Source organism: Schistocerca serialis, chromosome 6, assembly GCF_023864345.2.
Source record: "Schistocerca serialis cubense isolate TAMUIC-IGC-003099 chromosome 6, iqSchSeri2.2, whole genome shotgun sequence".
In the NCBI taxonomy this organism is placed as follows: Eukaryota; Metazoa; Arthropoda; class Insecta; order Orthoptera; family Acrididae; genus Schistocerca; species Schistocerca serialis.
Genome location: NC_064643.1, coordinates 315,482,052 through 315,503,298, shown reverse-complemented (window position 1 = coordinate 315,503,298; position 21,247 = coordinate 315,482,052). Strand labels below are relative to the sequence as shown.

The following is a 21,247-nucleotide window of genomic DNA, read 5'->3' as shown; positions in this document are numbered from 1 at the left end:
ATATAGCAGGAATTAAGCAATATAGTTTAATCTGTATGGGATGACATTAATTTATACCATCTTGATTTGCAGTGACATGTTATCTACACTTGTACCCAATGATTTACACAAACTCCAAAGTGCAAGTGACTGGAAGAAGAGCATCAGCTCAGCTTACAAACAAAATGCTGGTAACTATGCATACTACATTTATCAATCCATTGACTTTTTCTTCAACAAATATTATTACAGAATATTTCAGGAATGGAAAAGTTTTCTTGTGGACTAAGATAGAGAAAAGACTTGTTTGTTTGCAACTGATATGACAGTATTTTGTGTATACTTAAAATACTACAAGATCCGTACACTTACAACCACACAGCGTTGCAGAATTGCTATCACTGATGTAGCACTGACTATGATAATGACTGGTACATATGCTTACTTTGATTATACTTTGCAGTGACTGAGTCAAGAATTAATCAGTTTTGTAAGCAATAGGTATTAAATGCTCTTAAGTGAACAGTATGTCCGGTGTTCATACAGTGAAACCTGTTAATGTGCATATAGTCATTGTAATTCACTCTGTGGCCTTCACTGGATCACTTAAGCTGATTTTATAATAAGATTTTTCCTGTTTCCTTTCAACCTGGTATATCTTGATTCTCTCGGCTCTCTTCTATCTTTCATTGTCTGAAATCACCCTTCCCATTGCTCTGTCTGTTGACCTAGGTTCGGAGTCTAATTTCTACTGTAATTTGTAGTTTCCTCATATCTTCCTCGATTTCTATAATCCACCTAATGTTGCTTTTCCTGTTTCATTCTTTCTCTATTAATCCTCCAGATGTTATTAGATGCCCTGATTAGATGGCAGAAAACTATAATATGTTTCTTCTTGTTGTGGCCATTACTGCTTACATTTCCTTGTACACTGTTTCATTAGAAGCAAGTCTCTTTGGTATTTTTTGTTTATGTATGTTCTGATTTGCCTTGTTTCTACCTTGAGTACTCTCTATATTTCTGTAGTGTTAGCTGTTTTGAAAATGGTTACATCTGGATGCTGTTTTATTTGTGTATCTGTCTTGTATTGTTTTAATTTTGTCTATTGAGCAGCCTTTTTTGTTGTATTTTTTCTTGGTGATGTACTGTACTTTAGTTAGTTTGTTTATTCTGTTACCTCACAGAGATTTAAGTTATAATTTCTCTTAAATATGTAAATTTATCTACATTTTTAATTCCCTGTTCTTCCATTGTGATTATTTTTATAAGTGATGGATCAGTTACCATAATTTCTGTGTTTGAAGGCTATTCAGAGACAAATTTTCAGTGCTATTTTCTATAGTAATTTCCTGAACATTTTTGGACAGGAGAGCAAGGACATTAGTGAATTCCAGACAGTTCCATTCTCTCATTATACAAGGTGAGTCAAAAAGGACTTTACAATTTTGAAATGGTAAAGAAAGTTATTGAGATAACTTACAGAATCAGTAGATTTGTCATTTTGTAGCAAACAACTTCAAGTTTCACGTAAAAGTGTCAGTTGTCATTTTGGTTCAGTGTAACTACTATTTTTGATGTGGCAAACACCTCACTAGTAGTCAATTTCTTCCCATACTCATTACAGAAAATTGGGCATAACTTGTGCAACAGCAGTGTAGATCCAACTTTTCAGGTCAACTAAATTGTTTGGTAGGGGGTGAAGAAACACTTGGTCTTTAATGAAACCCCAGAGAAGGAAATCCAGTGGTATTATGTCTTGGGAGCGAGCTGGCCATGCGATTGTCCCTTCAAGGCCAATCCACCGACCTGGGAAGCGATTATCGAGGAAACCTCAAATTTCTATGAGGAAATGAGGTGGTGCACTGTGCTGCCGATAGTAAACTATCCCCTCTTGGTCATCTGCATTGATCTGTGGGATTACAAAGTATTCGAGTGTATCCAGAGACACAATACCAGTGAAAGTAACCATTTTAACTGTTCATAATAGAGGGAAACATTCCACGTGGGAAAAATATATCTAAAAACACAGATGATTTGACTTACCAAACGAAAGTGCTGGCAGGTCGATAGACACACAAACAAACACAAACATACACACGAAATTCAAGCTTTCGCAACAAACTGTTGCCTCATCATGAAAGAGGGAAGGAGAGGGAAAGACGAAAGGATGTGGGTTTTAAGGGAGAGGGTAAGGAGTCATTCCAATCCCAGGAGCGGAAAGACTTACCTTAGGGGGGAAAAAAGGACAGGTATACACTCTCACATACACACATATGCATCCGCACGTACACAGACACAAGCAGACATTTGTAAAGGCAAAGAGTTTGGGCAGAGATGTCAGTCGAGGTGGAAGTGCAGAGGCAAAGATGTTGTTGAAAGACAGGTGAAGTATGAGCGGCAGCAAATTGAAATTAGTGGAGATTGAGGCCTGGCGGATAATGAGAAGAGAGTATATACTGAAGGGCAAGTTCCCATCTCCGGAGTTCTGACAGGTTGGTGTTAGTGGGAAGTATCCAGATAACCCGGACAGTGTAACACTGTGCCAAGATGTGCTGGCCGTGCACCAAGGCATGTTTAGCCACAGGGTGATCCTCATTACCAACAAACACTATCTGCCTGTGTCCATTCATGCGAATGGACAGTTTGTTGCTGGTCATTCCCACATAGAAAGCTTCACAGTGTAGGCAGGTCAGTTGGTAAATCACGTGGGTGCTTTCACACGTGGCTCTGCCTTTGATCGTGTACACCTTCCGGGTTACAGGACTGGAGTAGGTGGTGGTGGGAGGGTGCATGGGACAGTTTTACACCGGGGGCGGTTACAAGGGTAGGAGCCAGAGGGTAGGGAAGGTGGTTTGGGGATTTCATAGGGATGAACTAAGAGGTTACGAAGGTTAGGTGGATGGCGGAAAGACACTCTTGGTGGAGTGGGGAGGATTTCATGAAGGATGGATCTCATTTCAGGGCAGGATTTGAGGAAGTCGTATCCCTGTTGGAGAGCCACATTCAGAGTCTGATCCAGTCCCGGAAAGTATCCTGTCACAAGTGGGGCACTTTTGGGGTTCTTCTGTGGGAGGTTCTGTGTTTGAGGAGATGAGGAAGTGGCTCTGGTTATTTGCTTCTGTACCAGGTCGGGAGGGTAGTTGTGGGATGCGAAAGCTGTTTTTAGGTTGTTGGTGTAATGGTTCAGGGATTCCGGACTGGAGCAGATTCATTTGCCACGAAGACCTACGCTGTAGGGAAGGGACCGTTTGATGTGGAATGGGTGGCAGCTGTCATAATGAAGGTACTGTTGCTTGTTGGTGGGTTTGATGTGGACGGATGTGTGAAGCTGGCCATTGGACAGGTGGAGGTCAACCTCAAGGAAAGTGGCATGGGATTTGGAGTAGGACCAGGTGAATCTGATGGAACCAAAGGAGTTGAGGTTGGAGTGGAAATTCTGGAGTTCTTCACTGTGAGTCCAGATCATGAAGATGTCATCAATAAATCTGTACCAAACTTTGGGTTGGCAGGCCTGGGTAACCAAGAAGGCTTCCTCTAAGCGACCCATGAATAGGTTGGCGTACGAGGGGGCCATCCTGGTGCCCATGGCTGTTCCCTTTAATTGTTGGTGTGTCTGGCCTTCGAAAGTGAAGAAGTTGTGGATCAGGATGAAGCTGGCTAAGGTAATTGGTAGGGTGGCAGGTGATCAGCGTGAAAGGAAGTGCTCCATCGCAGTGAGGCCCTGGACGTGCGGAATATTTGTGTATAAGGAAGTGGCATCAATGGTTACAAGGATGGTTTCCGGGGGTAACAGACTGGGTAGGGATTCAAGGCATTCGAGAAAGTGGTTGGTGTCTTTGATGAAGGATGGGAGACTGCATGTAATGGGTTGAAGGTGTTGATCTAAGCCCCCACAGAACTATCTCTGCAAATAACCAGAGCCACTTCCTCATCTCCTCAAACCCAGAACCTCCCACAGAAGAACCCCAAAAGTGCCCCACTTGTGACAGGATACTTTCCGGCACTGGATCAGACTCTGAATGTGACTCTCCAGCAGGGATACAACTTCCTCAAATCCTGCCCTGAAATGAGATCCATCCTTCATGAAATCCTCCCCACTCCACCAAGAGTGTCTTTCCGCCATCCACCTAACCTTCGTAACCTCTTAGTTCATCCCTATGAAATCCCCAAACCACCTTCCCTACCCTCTGGCTCCTACCCTTGTAACCGCCCCCGGTGTAAAACCTGTCCCATGCACCCTCCCACCACCACCTACTCCAGTCCTGTAACCCGGAAGGTGTACACGATCAAAGGCAGAGCCACGTGTGAAAGCACCCACGTGATTTACCAACTGACCTGCCTACACTGTGAAGCTTTCTATGTGGGAATGACCAGCAACAAACTGTCCATTCGCATGAATGGACACAGGCAGACAGTGTTTGTTGGTAATGAGGATCACCCTGTGGCTAAACATGCCTTGGTGCACGGCCAGCACATCTTGGCACAGTGTTACACTGTCCGGGTTATCTGGATACTTCCCACTAACACCAACCTGTCAGAACTCCGGAGATGGGAAGTTGCCCTTCAGTATATCCTCTCTTCTCATTATCCGCCAGGCCTCAATCTCCGCTAATTTCAATTTGCCGCCACTCATACCTCACCTGTCTTTCAACAACATCTTTGCCTCTGTACTTCCGCCTCAACCGACATCTCTGCCCAACAAAACTCTTTGCCTTTACAAATGTCTGCTTGTGTCTGTGTATGTGCGGATGGATATGTGTGTGTGTGCAAGTGTATACCTGTCCTTTTTTCCCCCTAAGGTAAGTCTTTCCGCTCCCGGGATTGGAATGACTCCTTACCCTCTCCCTTAAAACCCACATCCTTTCGTCTTTCCCTCTCCTTCTCTCTTTCCTGATGAGGCAACAGTTTGTTACGAAAGCTTGAATTTCATGTGTATGTTTGTGTTTGTTTGTGTGTCTATCGACCTGCCAGCACTTTCGTTTGGTAAGTCACATCATCTGTGTTTTTAGATACATTTTAACTGTTCACTACATTGGTGCTCCTGGTGGCAGAATGGGATTTGATCCTCTACATGAATCGAACTTAAGGTTGTTTGCTACAAAATGACACAACTACCTATCCTATAAGTTGTCTCAATAAATTTTTATATCATTTCAAAGTTGTAAAGTCTTTTTTGACCCACCCTGTATATTCAAACACATTGATGGATACTTGTAGTAACAAGCAGTATCCCTTTCTTGCAGCTGCTTTTATGAGAAACAGCTCAGAGCATTTTTCTCTGAGCTTCACTATACATTTTTTGCTGGGTTCTATCAACCTGACTAATTTTGGTTGGAGTACAATTTTTTTTAAATATTTTTCAAAACCATAGCACTATGATCACATTCATATGGCTTCTTAGAGTCTATAAAGTTTGTAGAATTCTGAGAAAATCTTGTATGTGTGGTTTAAGAAAGCTGTACCTCTGGTTACCTGGGCTGTTTTTAATCTCCTTTAATGTAGAGTGGGTGGATTATAGTCTGTTCTAATGTTTGAGGAATTTTTATAATTTTCAGAGTTTTGTTAGAACTACGCACAGGGTGGTTAAAGCCTTGTAACTAGCATATGTCATTGTAGATTTATTTCATTTAATGAGGAAGACAGGTGATATGAGCAATTCTGTGTTCCTGAAAAACTACTTCAGTTAAGAAAAACATTGTATGGGGACCAAGTAGCAAGAGCGTTAGCTCGAAAAATTATGAACTCATCAAATTGTGAACATCAGCAAACTGACCACACATTTTAAGCAGAAAACACCACAATAGCAAGATATCAGCCCCCGTAGCCGGTCCCATGTGAAAATTTGGGCGATAATTCTGGCAGTATGCAGTTATGACCTTCTGAAAGTACAACTTCTAAACTTTCATGTATGCAGTTTGTTTTTGTCACTCGCTCTGCCCCACTTCAGCTGCCTAAAGCCCCAGTGTGAAGTATTATGCACTGGAGGGCCGACTAGAGCTCTCCTGTTCGTGGGATGTTTAGGGCTAGGAAAGAGGAGGGAGAAGATGTAATGTGAAATTTTGTTCTAGCATACATGTTATTTTATGTGAAAAATAGTAAGTAATAAGAGGACATAATATTTCAACCTCATGCACATATACTTTCAATATTTTTTTAACAATATTCTTGTGTTGACTGCTACAGCTGTATTCATGCCTCAAAATAAATAAAATGAATAAACCTTAGCAATTGAATAATTCTTATGGTTAATGATAATTATAATGATTTTCGATTTACAATTTAATAATACCAGTCACCTGGAAGAATAGTGCATTTCTGGCAAATGCACTTGAACAATGGCATTTTTAAAATTCAAAGAAAATAATGAACACAAGTGATGTTAATAATTAAATAGTGCTACACTACTTTTTAATGACACACTCATTCATTTCATTCTTTTACATTGTATTTGTGCATCGCTACATAAAAATGTTCAAACCAAAGAAATCTCTGGCACCAGCTATAGATTAAAAACCACACACTTTGCCACAATATAGAAAGCATGTTACCAATGTCAAAACAGTATTTCACAAACCTCTTACTTACTCCACTGCAAAGTACTTTGCACTTGGACATTAAGTGGCCCCAGTGGGGCTGTGTGAATGACAAACAGTGAATGCAAAAGTTTAAACGGTGTATCTTCAGATAGTTGTAACTGCTTACTATGAGAATTATGGTCCAAATTTTCATGTGTGGTCAATTGCTATGGCTGATGTTTTGCTTGTGTGCTTTTTTCCCCTTAAAATGTGATCTCAAGTTGATGATGTTTCCTTGTTAGGAAAATAAATAGCAATACTAATTGGGATTGGCAGAAGTGTCACTGCCACCAAAAGGGAGTTACATCAGATTTGTAATATATTTATTGTAAACAGGTACACAATAAAAACATACATGTGGAGCAATGATGAGTATAAAGAAGGGATAGTGTGAGAACTAATTGTTTCCTAAGTGTTGGAAGAGATGATCTTATATGGAAACCAGCAGAAAAGATTTATTCCTTTGTACAATGAACCTGTTATTCTGTAAAGAGATAGAATGAGGTATTCTTGAACAGAAACCCGCAGAAAAGATTTATACCTCTATGCAATGAACCTGTTATTCCCTAAAGAATAAATCTGCAACTGTAAGGGCAAAAAAAGAAAAACCAAGTTGATGCCTTTGCATGGGTTATTTTAAAGCAGCTTTAACAGATGTATGTTAAAACACACACACCATTACTTACGGACTATAATTTTTATTTCGTGTTTTATATCTAGGTATGACAGCTGATGCAGCAAAACAAGCATTCCTGACATACATTTATAAGTGGCCAACATTTGGTTCTGCTTTCTTTGACGTTAAACAAGCCACAGAACCAAAGTATCCTGAAGTAATTATAGTAGGAATAAATAAGAATGGGATTAGTATTATACATCCAACTACAAAGGTGAGCAATGAAACACTTTCTACATAGTATAGGTTTTTTACAGGTATAACAGAATATCACCTAGACACTGTTTGCTGGCCCATGAGGTTAAGTATCTTCATCAAGTCAACAGAACATGAGAAAGGCAAGCTTTTAATCCAAGAAAAGAACAAAAAGAATTGCAAGAATTTCGGATTAGCTAATAAGAAACCTGTATGCTTTGCTGTTTTTTTTGTTTTGTTTTTTTTTCAGCCCTCTCAATTTCTTTTCTACTTTTTAGCCTCAATATGCTCAAATTTGGGATACGGATTGCTCTTGAAATACGCAATATTATGGGAGCGTCTGTTTTGTTTATTACATTTCCAAGGACAATATTTAGTTATAAGTCATGCTTAGAATTAATTTAATTAAAAGAGCAAAAGATGAAGTATTGAGACTAAACTAACTGACAACAAGAATGTAATCATTGTTGAGATTGGGCAGAAGCTCCTTCAAATCAGTTCTGTCATTCAATAACACTTTGATTTTAGTGAAATTTTCACAGCTGTAACACATGCTACAAGGCTTCTTCCAGTTTGCCAAGAACTTCCATGAGTAAAGGAAAGGACAAAAAGTTATTGTCATTGTGGTTTTCCTTCTCACTCAATTTTGCCAACACTTACATTCTGCATTATGATTTTTTTGTTTATTTATTTGTTTGTTTGCTGTCCATATAACAACCAGTTTTTGGACATTGTTATAGATTTTAGTTCACACATACAAAGGTTTAGTTAGCATACAAAAGTGCCCACATTGATACAAATAGTGGTCAGAAATTATCATCTTTTTGGTGCAAAAACAAACTTATGCTATATACACTATTTCACAAAGGGAGCTTACAGCTTGAAATCCTCTACTGAATAACAACTTTTCTCTAGTAATAAATGCTCAAGTTTATTCTTTAAAATGTTTAAATTACCATAGCTCTCTTGAGGTCAGACAGAAGTCTGTTTTAGAAGACGGCTCCTATTGTATGTGGACTATGCTCTGCAGTCTTTTTTTTCCCCCTGTATTGTTCCTATGTACATTACTGTTTGTTACATTATATTCTGGATTTTGTTTCACAAACATTATTTTAACTGCAGTATGTATACAGTGCAGATGGTTAGTCTTTTATATTTTCTGAAGATTTCTCCACAGGGCTCTCTCCTGTGTAACTTGGCTACGTACTACCTTTTTTGGAGTCTGAAGAGTCTGTCTGTATAAATAGCTGGTGCCCCATCCAATATCTCAGTACTGTACTGAAGATCTGGATGTATCATTCTGAAGTATATTTGTCTAAAGCTATCATGGTCCAGGAAGGCTGAGACCCTTTTCAGTAGATACACATTTGTACTGATTTCCTTGCAAATATAGTCTATATGTTATTTCCATGACAGGTGCTCATCAACAATTATGCCCAAAAATTTGTGTTCGTTTGTTAGCTAAGGGCCAATGGAGGTGTAGATAGAGTTATGTTCTAATTATAGCTAAACATAAATTGCATTGCCATTGTCTTCTCTCCATTTATGAATAGCTTATTTGCAGTAAGATAACCTGACAGAAAATTATAATTGACTGTAAGTAGTAGTTTGCATATCATGGCCCCAGCTGACAAAAGATGTGTCATTAGCATAGCTTACGAACTTGGTGTTTTGGTGTTCAATTAAATCATTTAAATACACAAGAAACAGAAAAGACCCCAAGATACTTCCTTGGGGCACACCACATTGAAGTATCTTGTGGGCTGATTTGGTTACGAACTATTCATTCCTTTTACAAGTTAGCTTGACACACTGTTTCCTGCTTGTCCAATACAATCCCCAACAATCAGTCTTTCCTTCTTATCCCATATGGTATGTCTCTCCTAACCTGTGCATCTGTGGGACTTTCCCAAAATCTACCTCTTTTCCTAGACCTCTCCAGTCTTTTTCCTTCACTCTTCCTTCCCCTTCAACTCTTCTGCCTGAAGAAGGAGCCACTGGCCCCAAAAGCTTGCCAGTCACTAGTCTTTTCTGTGTGTGTTGTGCCGCCGCTTGGTGAGTAGATATTTTATCTACCCAATTAAATAATTTCATCAGTAATTGATTGTTTTCGTTGTTATGCAATATCAAAAGCTTTACTCATATCCAGCAAGGTGTCTGCTACCTTGTCTCCTTCATCTAGCTTCTTTAATATTTCATGTATAAAAGTTGCTACTGCTGTTACAGTGGAGATCTTCCTTTTCTAAAATCATGTTGTAGATTGTTAAATAGATTATGTTTGATGAAACATGCCTCAGATTGATTTAATATTATTTTCTCTAATATTTTCCCAACCTCTGAAGTTAATGATATTGGTCTACAGTTTTTGATGTCAGTTTTTATTCCCTTCTTATACACCAGTAGTATTTCAGTCTTTTTCAAAAGATCGGGGAATTCTCCAAAGCAGAGGGAGATATGTATTAGATGTTTTCAGAGGCTTCACTAATTCTTCTTGGCTTTCCTTTAGCAACTTAAGTGAAATGTCATCCCAGCCACAAGACATTTTAGCTTGAAATTTTGAAATGATTGCTACGAGGTCCCTCTCTGTAATGCCATGGATGAAAAAAGATTGGCCACTTTTTGTAACATTTGAACTGGGTGCCCAATCATGTGTTTCATTTGTGCCACATGTATTAAGCATCCATTTGAATTTTCACACACTTCTTTTGGATCATTTGTTATATTGTCATTTTCTTTCATTGGTAGGCTGGTGTGTTTGTGAGATTGCTGCTACCCACATTCTTTATACAGTATTTTCCAGGCTATTTTACTACTGTAGGTTGAGTTGCTTATTTGATAGGCATATTTCTGAGCTTTAAGGTTAGTGAAGGAATAACTGTATTTTTTTCTGAACAGTTTGTATTTTGTTAAATAGTTTAGTAATTTAGTATCTCTGAAGAGTATGTAACAACCTCTCATGTTCTCTCTCAGTTCAATGATTTCTAGAGGGAAATTCTCAACTTTGTGATTAATAGCTTTGTTTACTTGTTTTACTAAAGGACAAGTTTCATTTAAAGTTTTGTTGGATAATTTGTTGAAATTTCCTCATTTATCCTTCACATTTGTTGCATTGTCAACTGGTTCCCATTATTCATTGCCTAGTGCCCTCTTAAGTTTATTATAATTAAATTTTCTTTTATACATAAATGAATCACTTTTAGTTATATCTATTGTCCCTACATAAATTTTGGCCAAGCGGTTCTAGGCGCTCCAGTCTGGACCCGCGCGACTGCTACGGTCGCAGGTTCTAATCCTGCCTCGGGCATGGATGTGTGTGATGTCCTTAGGTTAGTTAGGTTTAAGTAGTTCTAAGTTCTAGGGGACTGGTGACCTCAGATGTTAAGTCCCACAGTGCTCAGAGCCATTTCATCCTACATAAATTTCCATAATAAGGGCTCTGCTCAGATATGTTGTTTTCTACAGCGGTTACATTTGTCCTCCTTTGTTATGTTTGTGAGAATGTGGTGAATGCATGACTGTTTTTCAACCATTATTCTTGTAGGTTCTAAGTTTATGTGATAATAGTTATAACACTGAAGTAAGTCAACATAACACAAATAATGATTGCTATTATTTAAAGAGTCTAAGTTGATGTTTCTAACAGCACATGTTTTTTACATGCTGATGTCTTCTCCATCAGGTCTTCCAGACAACTGAAAAATTCTGCACTATTGCTTCTAGGTGATCTATAAAGAGCTGCTATAATCAGGCTGTTGTTTCCTATCTTCAAATTTATTGCTGCACAGCCTCAAGTACCATTTCTTTACTCATATCATCAGTCTATTTGACTTTTTCACATGCTATATCATTTCTACTACAGATGTATAACCCCCCCCACCTCTATGTGCCCTTCTACAGTAAAAGTTTATGAATTCATAATTGCTTAGCTTGTAGCCGTATGCTTCCTCTTCCTTGCACCCATCTAATTCTCTCACTATAAAAACTGCAATTTTGATTGATTTGAGTATATGCCCAAGTGCTCTGTTTTATTCATTATTTGCTGTCCATTTTACCTGTAACTATTCTGATTTCCAAATGAAGCACAAATCTGTTTTACTTCGATATTCATTTTTCATATCTCCTTGTTGACCCATGCAATTTTGTGCCTCGTTTTTTGTGACATCATTGGCACCAGCTATCACATGACATATTCAGTTTCATGTTTCATTTTTTCCTGCAGGTTGACATTGGTAACATTTTTCATATTTGCACACAGTTTTACTATTCCAATTGCTTGGAAGTCTTTATTATTGTCTTGTAAAATACTCACCAGATTTCTGCCACGGTTGATTGTTAAGAAAAGAACATTGTACCTTTTTCGTGATTGATTCTTCGTTCTGTTGTCACAGTGTCTCGTTGTTTCGTCTGCTCCACTGCTGTGCTGTTTACAAACTTTGTTGCCATCATACTTCACACTTTCATGTTTATCATTAGCACTTGTTTCAGTAGCAAATGCAGCACACTTATTTGGGAGAGTATGACTATCATCCATAAGTGTACATGATTTTCGTAGTAATAACAGTTCACACTTTTTAGACGTTAGTTTTTCATACTTATATTTGGAACAGTTTGGTTATCACGCAAAAGTACATGCAATTTTCATGAAGGCTCACACTTTTCAGATGTAAGTTTTTTCATTTCACTCATTAGAACTTTAATTGTTAGTTGAAGACTATGTATATGATCAAAATTTGTGCACATGCTACTTTTACTGGTATAATTTTCATTTTTTTTCGCGTGAACATGATGTGTGTCTATACAAGCTGCCATCTCACTTCATTGCATTATGCATATAATGACCAGAAGCTGCGAGAGACTGATGAAATGGATATCACATCAGTTAAGTACTTCAGTGTAAGAAAACTGAAATTATATGAGAATTAAATATGAATTTACTAAAGGCTGGTAATGAGGTAAAATTCATTTAAAGAATAAAAGAAAAATTTAAAATCAAATGGGAGGACATGTTAAATGAAAATTCTAGTAAAAGCTTTTATCATAAGCGATTATAGCTCTTTAAGATTCTGGCTTATACTTGAGCTGACCTTGTGGGTGCAGAATTTTTGGCAAACTTCATTTCAGCACCTATCATAATTTCATAAAAATGCTCAGTAAAGTAGCTAACTCACAGGCGGCTTCTATTTTAATTTTTTGTTTGATAGCATAATGATAGGTTACCATAATATGATTATTTTTGGGATAGGGAACAGAGACAGCTGATGGAGAAAATATCTAGCTGTTGAAGAAGTTGTTGGACATCTAATGCACAAACTGGTACAAGGTCCTCCCTGAAATTCAACTTCCAACACCTCAGAAAATGAGGATGTATGTAAATAAAATGTCAGAGATCTTAGTTAAGATTATTCAAAATTCACAAAAATCAACCATTCCTACCCAACAATAAGGATTGAGTCTTATGGACAAAAACTGAACAATAGCTTGGAATGTTCAAAATCCATAACAATTAAACGTTTGGGACATTCCTTACAAAATTGTAAGCGAAGGGCTAACCCAATGACAACATATTTAAATACCCTGTTAGTTGCTGTGAGTTGTTTTATATATAAATAAGTATGATTGTTGGTTATGGTAGACCCCTAAATGATCTTCAAAATGTACACCAGCATAACACTTTTTAACTGCCTTGCACTTTCACTTCCTTTTCCTCCACAACTACAGCTCATCATTTGATGTAATTGAGTTAAATCAAGTGTAACTCTACCGACCATTGAGAAATTTGACAACTCAGTGACAGTCAATTAGAAGGATTATGCCGAACATATACTTGAGACACTATTGCCAGAAGAAATATGAGATGAGGAAGATGAACTCCAGAACAAATTGAAGAGTGATGATATACACACCCCATGCTGCAGCAATAGCAGTCAAACCATTTGTGCAAGAAGAGGAGGCCACAACAATTTCTCAACTCAAGAAAGGAAGGACACCTGGTCCTAACAACAATTCTGCAGATGTGTTACACCAAATAAAACCACAGATTGAGCTATGTTTTACACTGTTGTTATTCAAAAACCATGTCCATAAGAAGTGGGAATGTATCTATGAGGGTAGTGTGAAAAGTTCTCAGAATCACCATGAGAGGTCAGTGCTAGTGCGTTCACGTGATATTCACTGGACTGTTGCCTGTAAATAGGTGCTACATCAGTGCTCTTGGAAGAGAGCTGTGGTGTTGACGTGGCTCTGTTGTTCCTGCGTAATGATTTGTGAAGATCGAAAAAATCAAGATTCGAGTAGTGATTAAGTACTTCATAAAGAAAGGTATGAAAGCAAAGGGCATTCATGCTGATTTCTATACTACACTGAGGGACTCTGCTCCTTCATATTCAACTGTTGCCAAGTGGACAAATGAATTTAAATTTGGTTGGGAGAGCTTAGATGACGATCCGTGCAGTGGTCAGCCAAGATGTGACACTACTCCAGAAATCATTGTAAAAGTGCACAAAATGGTCATGGACGATCACCGATTGGAAGTGTGTGAAATTGCTCACACTTGCTAGATGTAATCTAAAAGTGTGTATCACATTTTAACTGAAGAATTTGGATTGAAAAAATTATCTGCAAGATGGGTGCCATAACTCTTGATGCTGGATCAAAAACGCATGAGAACGGACATATCGGGACAGAGTTTGACCCATTTTGCGAGAAACGAACAAGATTTTTTTGTGCCTGCTTTTGACCACAGATGAAACTTCGGTGCACTACTATACCCTAGAGACAAAAAAACAATCAAAGCAGTGGAAACATGCTGATTCTCTGCCACCAAAGAAAACAAATACAATTCCTTCGGCAGGAAAGGTCATGGCATCAGTGTTCTGGGATGCGAAGGGGATTCTAGATTATCTCCTCACTGGGCAAACAATTACTGGAAAATACTATGCTAACCTCCTGGTCAATTTGCAACAAAAGATTCGTGAGAAAAGGAAGAAAGTCATCTTCCATCAAGCCATTGTGCGCCCAAACACATGTGCTGTCACCATAGCTAAATCACTTCAAATGAAGAATTGAGAGTCGGAGTTGACAACTATTTTGCAGGCATGGAGGAAACTTATTTTCGAGGTGGGATCAAGGCACTGGAACATCATTGGACCAAGTGCATTAATCTACAACAAGACTACATTGAAAAATAAAAGAATTTTCAGTGATGTAAGTACTTTTTTTCTATTCCATTCTGAGAACTTTTCAAACCACCCTCATATCTCAGTTATAGTGCAACGGAAGGCACCACAAGATGTTGATCAGTTTCCATATCTTGGCAGCCTTATCTGTGATAATGGGGATGTAGATACAGACATCACCCACAGAACTGGGAAAGTTTCTGCAGGCTTCCAATGAATATGATCCTTACAGCAATTAGACTTTATAAGTATGCCCACAGAATTTTGGCTCTATTTCTCTGTCATCCGCCTATGGCCAGATGAATGTGTGAGACCAGGAAAATGCCATAAAAATCAGCACACAAGCTCAATATTTTTTATCAATGATACTTGAGAAGAATTTTGAAGATTAGCTGTTGTGAAAAAATTTCACATTATGAAGTGCTGAGAATAATTGGTCTACAAGTCTGCACAAAATTATTGCTAGAAGAAGACTGAAGTTTTTGATACGTTATCTACACATAAAAGATGGAAGAATCTCCAGCATATTATTCATTCATTGTGTTCTACAGATGCTATCAAAAAGGAGAACCTACAGGAATGTGGAACTGTCTCTTGTGCGGACAGACAGCTAACATTTGGAAACATCTTGAGTTATAGTAATAAAATAAGTTACTGACTGTGATCCCACAACCTCAAAGTCATACTGACAAGTTTGCTTGCTAAGAAAAGAATATGTGGTCTGACTACCTTGAACTATTTAAGGAGTTAAGGATCTTCAATGTCCCTGTGAATATATTTTCCAGGCATTAGTGTATGTCAGGAAAAATATACATTACTTTGCCCCAAACAGCTCTATACACAAATACAACATAAGAACTGGTGAATGTTTGCAGCTTGTAGGAAAAAGCAACAGTATGGATACCAGGGATCAAAGCTGTATAATAAATTATCTAAATACATAAAAGTATTTCATCAAAAAATTGTTTTACAGTGAAATGGTATTTAAACAAAATGTAACAAAGGTAGCAATTAACATCAATGTGCAAAATTAATGTACTGAAACCATTTTTGTTACATGTAGGTAACTTATCATTATGTATATTTTGTATTTCATCTATTTCTCTACTGAGTTAGTAATATTGTTTATTGTAAACAGTTTTTGATGTTGCTGAGCAACAGTCATACAGTAATTTTTAAATGAACACACTGCCATTTGACTATTGTTTATTTAATTATGACCCAGGTTTTGGCCTTTTATGCCATTTTCAAGTGATTCAGTTTATGTCATCCACATATATTGCAAGACTTCAACCACAGTGTGGTTTCAGTGCCTGAGACTGCAGTTATGTGTGTGAGTTGCATTCGCGTGAGTGTGTGTATGTGTGTGTATTGTTGATGAAGGCCTTAATGGCTGAAAGCTTTAATTCTGAGAGTCTTTTTGTTGTGCCTATCTGCAACTCAGCAACTCTGCTATATGGTGCATAGCAACTTTCCTTCTCATAATAGTATTATATATGTTGTATATTTATCACTTACATATGTGTCTAAAAGTACAGGGTGTTTCAAAAATGACCGGTATATTTGAAACGGCAATAAAAACTAAACGAGCAGCGATAGAAATACACCGTTTGTTTCAATATGCTTGGGACAACAGTACATTTTCAGGCGGGCAAACTTTCGAAATTACAGTAGTTACAATTTTCAACAACAGATGGCGCTGCAAGTGATGTGAAAGATATAGAAGACAACGCAGTCTGTGGGTGCGCCATTCTGTACGTCGTCTTTCTGCTGTAAGCGTGTGCTGTTCACAATGTGTAAGTTTGCTGTAGACAACATGGTTTATTCCTTAGAACAGAGGATTTTTCTGGTGTTGGAATTCCACCGCCTAGAACACAGTGTTGTTGCAACAAGACGAAGTTTTCAATGGAGGTTTAATGTAACCAAAGGACCGAAAAGCGATACAATAAAGGATCTGTTTGAAAAATTTCAACGGACTGGGAATGTGACGGATGAACGTGCTGGAAAGGTAGGGCGACCGCGTACGGCAACCACAGAGGGCAACGCGCAGCTAGTGCAGCAGGTGATCCAACAGCGGCCTCGGGTTTCCGTTCGCCGTGTTGCAGCTGTGGTCCAAATGACGCCAACGTCCACGTATCGTCTCATGCGCCAGAGTTTACACCTCTATCCATACAAAATTCAAATGCGGCAACCCCTCAGCGCCGCTACCATTGCTGCATGAGAGACATTCGCTAACGATATAGTGCACAGGATTGATAACGGCGATATGCATGTGGGCAGCATTTGGTTTACTGACGAAGCTTATTTTTACCTGGACGGCTTCGTCAATAAACAGAACTGGCGCATATGGGGAACCGAAAAGCCCCATGTTGCAGTCCCATCGTCCCTGCATCCTCAAAAAGTACTGGTCTGGGCTGCCATTTCTTCCAAAGGAATCATTGGCCCATTTTTCAGATCCGAAACGATTACTGCATCACGCTATCTGGACATTCTTTGTGAATTTGTGGCGGTACAAACTGCCTTAGACGACACTGCGAACACCTCGTGGTTTATGCAAGATGGTGCCCGGCCACATCACACGGCCGACGTCTTTAATTTCCTGAATGAATATTTCGATGATCGTGTGATTGCTTTGGGCTATCCGAAACATACAGGAGGCGGCGTGGATTGGCCTCCCTATTCGCCAGACATGAACCCCTGTGACTTCTTTCTGTGGGGACACTTGAAAGACCAGGTGTACCGCCAGAATCCAGAAACAATTGAACAGCTGAAGCAGTACATCTCATCTGCATGTGAAGCCATTTCGGCAGACACGTTGTCAAAGGTTTTGGGTAATTTCATTAAGAGACTATGCCATATTATTGCTACGCATGGTGGATATGTGGAAAATATCGTACTATAGAGTTTCCCAGACCGCAGCACCATCTGTTGTTAAAAATTGTAACTACTGTAATTTCAAAAGTTTGTCTGCCTGAAAATGTACTGTTGTCGCAAGCATATTGCAACAAACGGTGTATTACTATCACTGCTTGTTTAGTTTTTATTGCCGTTTCAAATATACCGGTCATTTTTGAAACACCCTGTATTTACTTATTATCTGTGTACATCTGATGAAGCCCATATCATGTATGTGGTCAGTGCTTGATAATAAATATGAATATGAAAATAAAAATGAATATAAACCTGCATTAGATAACAAGAATGCAGCTTTAGTAGGTAAAAGCACTAAATAAATTAATTTTGAAAGAGAGTTAGTGGCTTGTATTCAAAATCAATGAGTAATGTTCTTTGCATTTTCTCAGAGTAATGCACAGCGCTGAGAAAAGTAGCCTTGTATTTTAATGACAGCTATTTATTAATAATGTTTTTTTCCTTCATGGGAGACCACAGTCATGTAGAAAATTTTGAAAGAAATTTCTGCCATTTGACTATAATACAGCATAAATTTCTTTAAAAAATATTTATTAGTATTAATAACTTAAATACAAAATATTAATGTTCCACAATAATATTTAGTTAATAGTTCATTATGAACTGGCTTTTGGCTTCTTAGTCCATCATTAGATAATTTAATGCTGAACAGAGATTCCACATAACTGAAGTGAGAATTCACAGCTGTACAAAGATTGCTGTACAAAAATATGTGACATTTTATGACTATATCGATACAAAGCAAGCATAATGTAATACCTAAAAAGACTGAACAAATAAGTCTTATACTGAAATATATTCAGCTATTTAAACTATGTTAAGGTGTAAGCCAAAAATGTTTTACAAATGAGTAACAGCACAGGCTACTATGTCATATGGACAAACTGCTGAATGTAACGAACAGACCAAATAAAGGGAGTGGGGAAATAAGTCTATGAAATGTGGGTATGAAACAATTGTAACATGCTTATTATCTAATGGTGAGAGAAATAATAACTGGCTCTGCTTAAATAAGAGTGAGTAAAGGAACTGTGTTTGGTCATTAAGGACCAGGTCTGGTTTACTTGGTGTTTATTAATGGTCAGAATTTGAGGTAATGTTAGTTTTCTGCTGTTAGTTCCTGTATGGAGAACATCACATGAATGACATCCATTCAGAGCATGTTCAGCAAAGGTGGCTTGTGGAGTATCTGTGTAGATGTAGATGTAGATGTAGATGTAGATGTAGGTGTAGGTGTAGAATCCTGATCTGGTCCTTATTGATCAAACATAGTTCAATAACTCACCTCTATTAAAGTAGCAACCAGTCATTATTTCTCTCACCATTAGATAATATGCTTGTTATAACAGTTCCACACTCACATTCTACAGACTTCTTTCTCCTCCTCCCTTTACTCACTCTGTTCATTTCACTCACCAGTTTGTCCATATGACATAGTATCCTGTACCCTTACTCACGTGTAGATTATTTTTGGCTTATACATTCACATAGTTTTAATACTTGAATATATTGTAATATAAGATTTATTTGTTCGGAGTCTCTTTAGATATTACATTAGGCTTGTGTTTTGTGTTCATATAGTCTTAAACTGTCACATATTTTTGTACAGCAATCTTTGTACAGTTCTAAGTTGTTTCTGAAGTTGTGTGAATTATCTGTTTAGTATTAAGTAATCTGACAATGGCCTAAGAAGCTGAAAGCTGGTTCATTATGAATTATTAAATAAATATTATTGTGGAACATTAATACTTTGTATGTAAGTTATCAATTTGTCTATGTTCCTCCAAGAACCAATGGAATATTCCATAAATATTATTTATTAATAATAAGAAAGGGTGTCGTAAGAGTAACGGTCAATATTCAGGGATATTACAGAAATGATCATTTGAAGCAAAAACGTCTAGTAAACATTGGCTCTAAGATGCATACCTTGAAAACTATGAACACTCCTTTCCTTGATAATGTGAAAAAGTATCTTCTACTTAGGCTCTTTGCTTTCCATATTCAAAGAGATGGTAGTATGGACAAAAATAAGAAAAAAAGTCCAGTAAACATGGGCTGTAAAGTTCATACCTTAAGACCTATGAGTACATGTTCATCTTTACTACTTTGAAACACTTCTCTTATACTGAACAAGTGCACATAACTCTTAAAAGTGAGCATTTTAGAGGCCATGTTTACTGAATTTTTTTTTTTTTAGTCCCTACTACCTCCTTTCAAAATATGGAAACCAAAAAGAATGCAGTATCTTGAAGGACTCCTAGCTCTTAATGCATGCATTTTAGAGCCCATGTTTACTGGAGTTTTTTTAAGATCTAAGGATCATTCCTGTCGTATTCCTGAGTATTGACCATTCCTGCTGTTCTTATTTGACTTCTTTCTGTAATATGATTTATTGTCTGTTTCTTTTTTGTTATTCAGCATTTTTTTATATATTTGATCCATTCCAGGCTTCTTTCTCATCTTGTAAGAATTAAAATATTAGCTATGTTATAATCAAATGTCATTTGTCATCATTATATATGGGGGAACAAATTTAGAAATAACGGTAAATTCTTATTTTATTATTTTACCCTGTTAGCATTTATGTAAGAAATCTGTATCGAATTCTTGATTTAGAAGTTTTATGGATTATCTAAAAATAACTCTTCCTTGATTTTCAGGATTTGCTGGATACTCATCCATATTCTCAGATATCCAACTGGTCATCTGGAAACACATTTTTCCATGTTACTATTGGTGATCTTGTCAGAGGCTCTAAGCTACTTTGTGAAACGTCTCTAGGATACAAAATGGATGACCTCCTCTCTTCATACACATCTGTAATACAGTCTGCTGTACATAAGAAAACAAGAGTTGTTACTCAACTTTGATTTGATTCAGAATTGAAGTACCTGCTGTATTAATTATAAAGAGATTATTTATAAATTATTAAATACTTCATTATCACTACATTTAAATGATGATATGATGTAAGTTGTGATGGAAACTGACATTTTGAATTACCTGCCACTCATGTCCTCAGTACTGAAAACATAAATTTAGATTTTTGCATTATTCCTACATGTTCTAGTTCCTAGTTCCACAGTTTTCCACATCAACTTTGTGAGACAACAGAGATTGATTTTATATGTGAGTTTTGCTGTTGTGTCAATGCTACATTCGATTTCTACTGTATACAGATGTCTCACTTACCATATATCAACATATACATTCATCACTCATTACTGACTGCCTGCAATTAAGTGCTTTCTATTTTTGTGGTTAAAACTTCAGTAAGATGACCTTTTTGTAGCATGTCTGTCATAATGAGAGTAAACATCTCCTGTGGCTATAGCAAATTTGTAAGTTCTATTTCTTGCAGCAAGTCAAATATAGAAATAAAGGGAGGTTCTCATTTCATCCCTCTAGTATTTCCGTAAAAACATACATGGCATGCATATTTAGCTTTCTCTCTCTTATATTTTTTGTGAAATATGAGATAACTAATGGTCATGAAACTAATTTTTTTCCATCTAATGATAAATAAGTTTGCTTGTTCTGGAAGAAGACAAGTAAGTTAAATGTTTATAAACACTGGCTTCTGCTGCCATTAATGGAGGAATATAAGTTGCTTGAAATATGCTGTTATTAAAAATGTGTAGAGCTGTGTGTGGTAGTTCCTCACACATGAAACCTTCTTTCAAACTGTCAGCAACTTTTACATTTATTCTTAC

At 37.5% G+C, this 21,247-nt stretch overlaps 1 protein-coding gene across 1 annotated transcript in view; it reads left to right on the top strand.

The window, feature by feature from the left end:
• The window catches only part of LOC126484845 (myosin-VIIa-like), a 406,864-nt gene extending 386,460 nt beyond the window's left edge, over positions 1-20,404 (top strand). The window contains exons 36-38 of the mRNA XM_050108441.1: positions 73-170; positions 7,275-7,444; positions 20,195-20,404. Coding sequence (XP_049964398.1) covers positions 73-170; positions 7,275-7,444; positions 20,195-20,404 — 478 coding nt within the window. The remainder of the gene's footprint in view (positions 1-72; positions 171-7,274; positions 7,445-20,194) is intronic.
• The last annotated feature ends 843 nt before the right edge of the window (positions 20,405-21,247 follow it).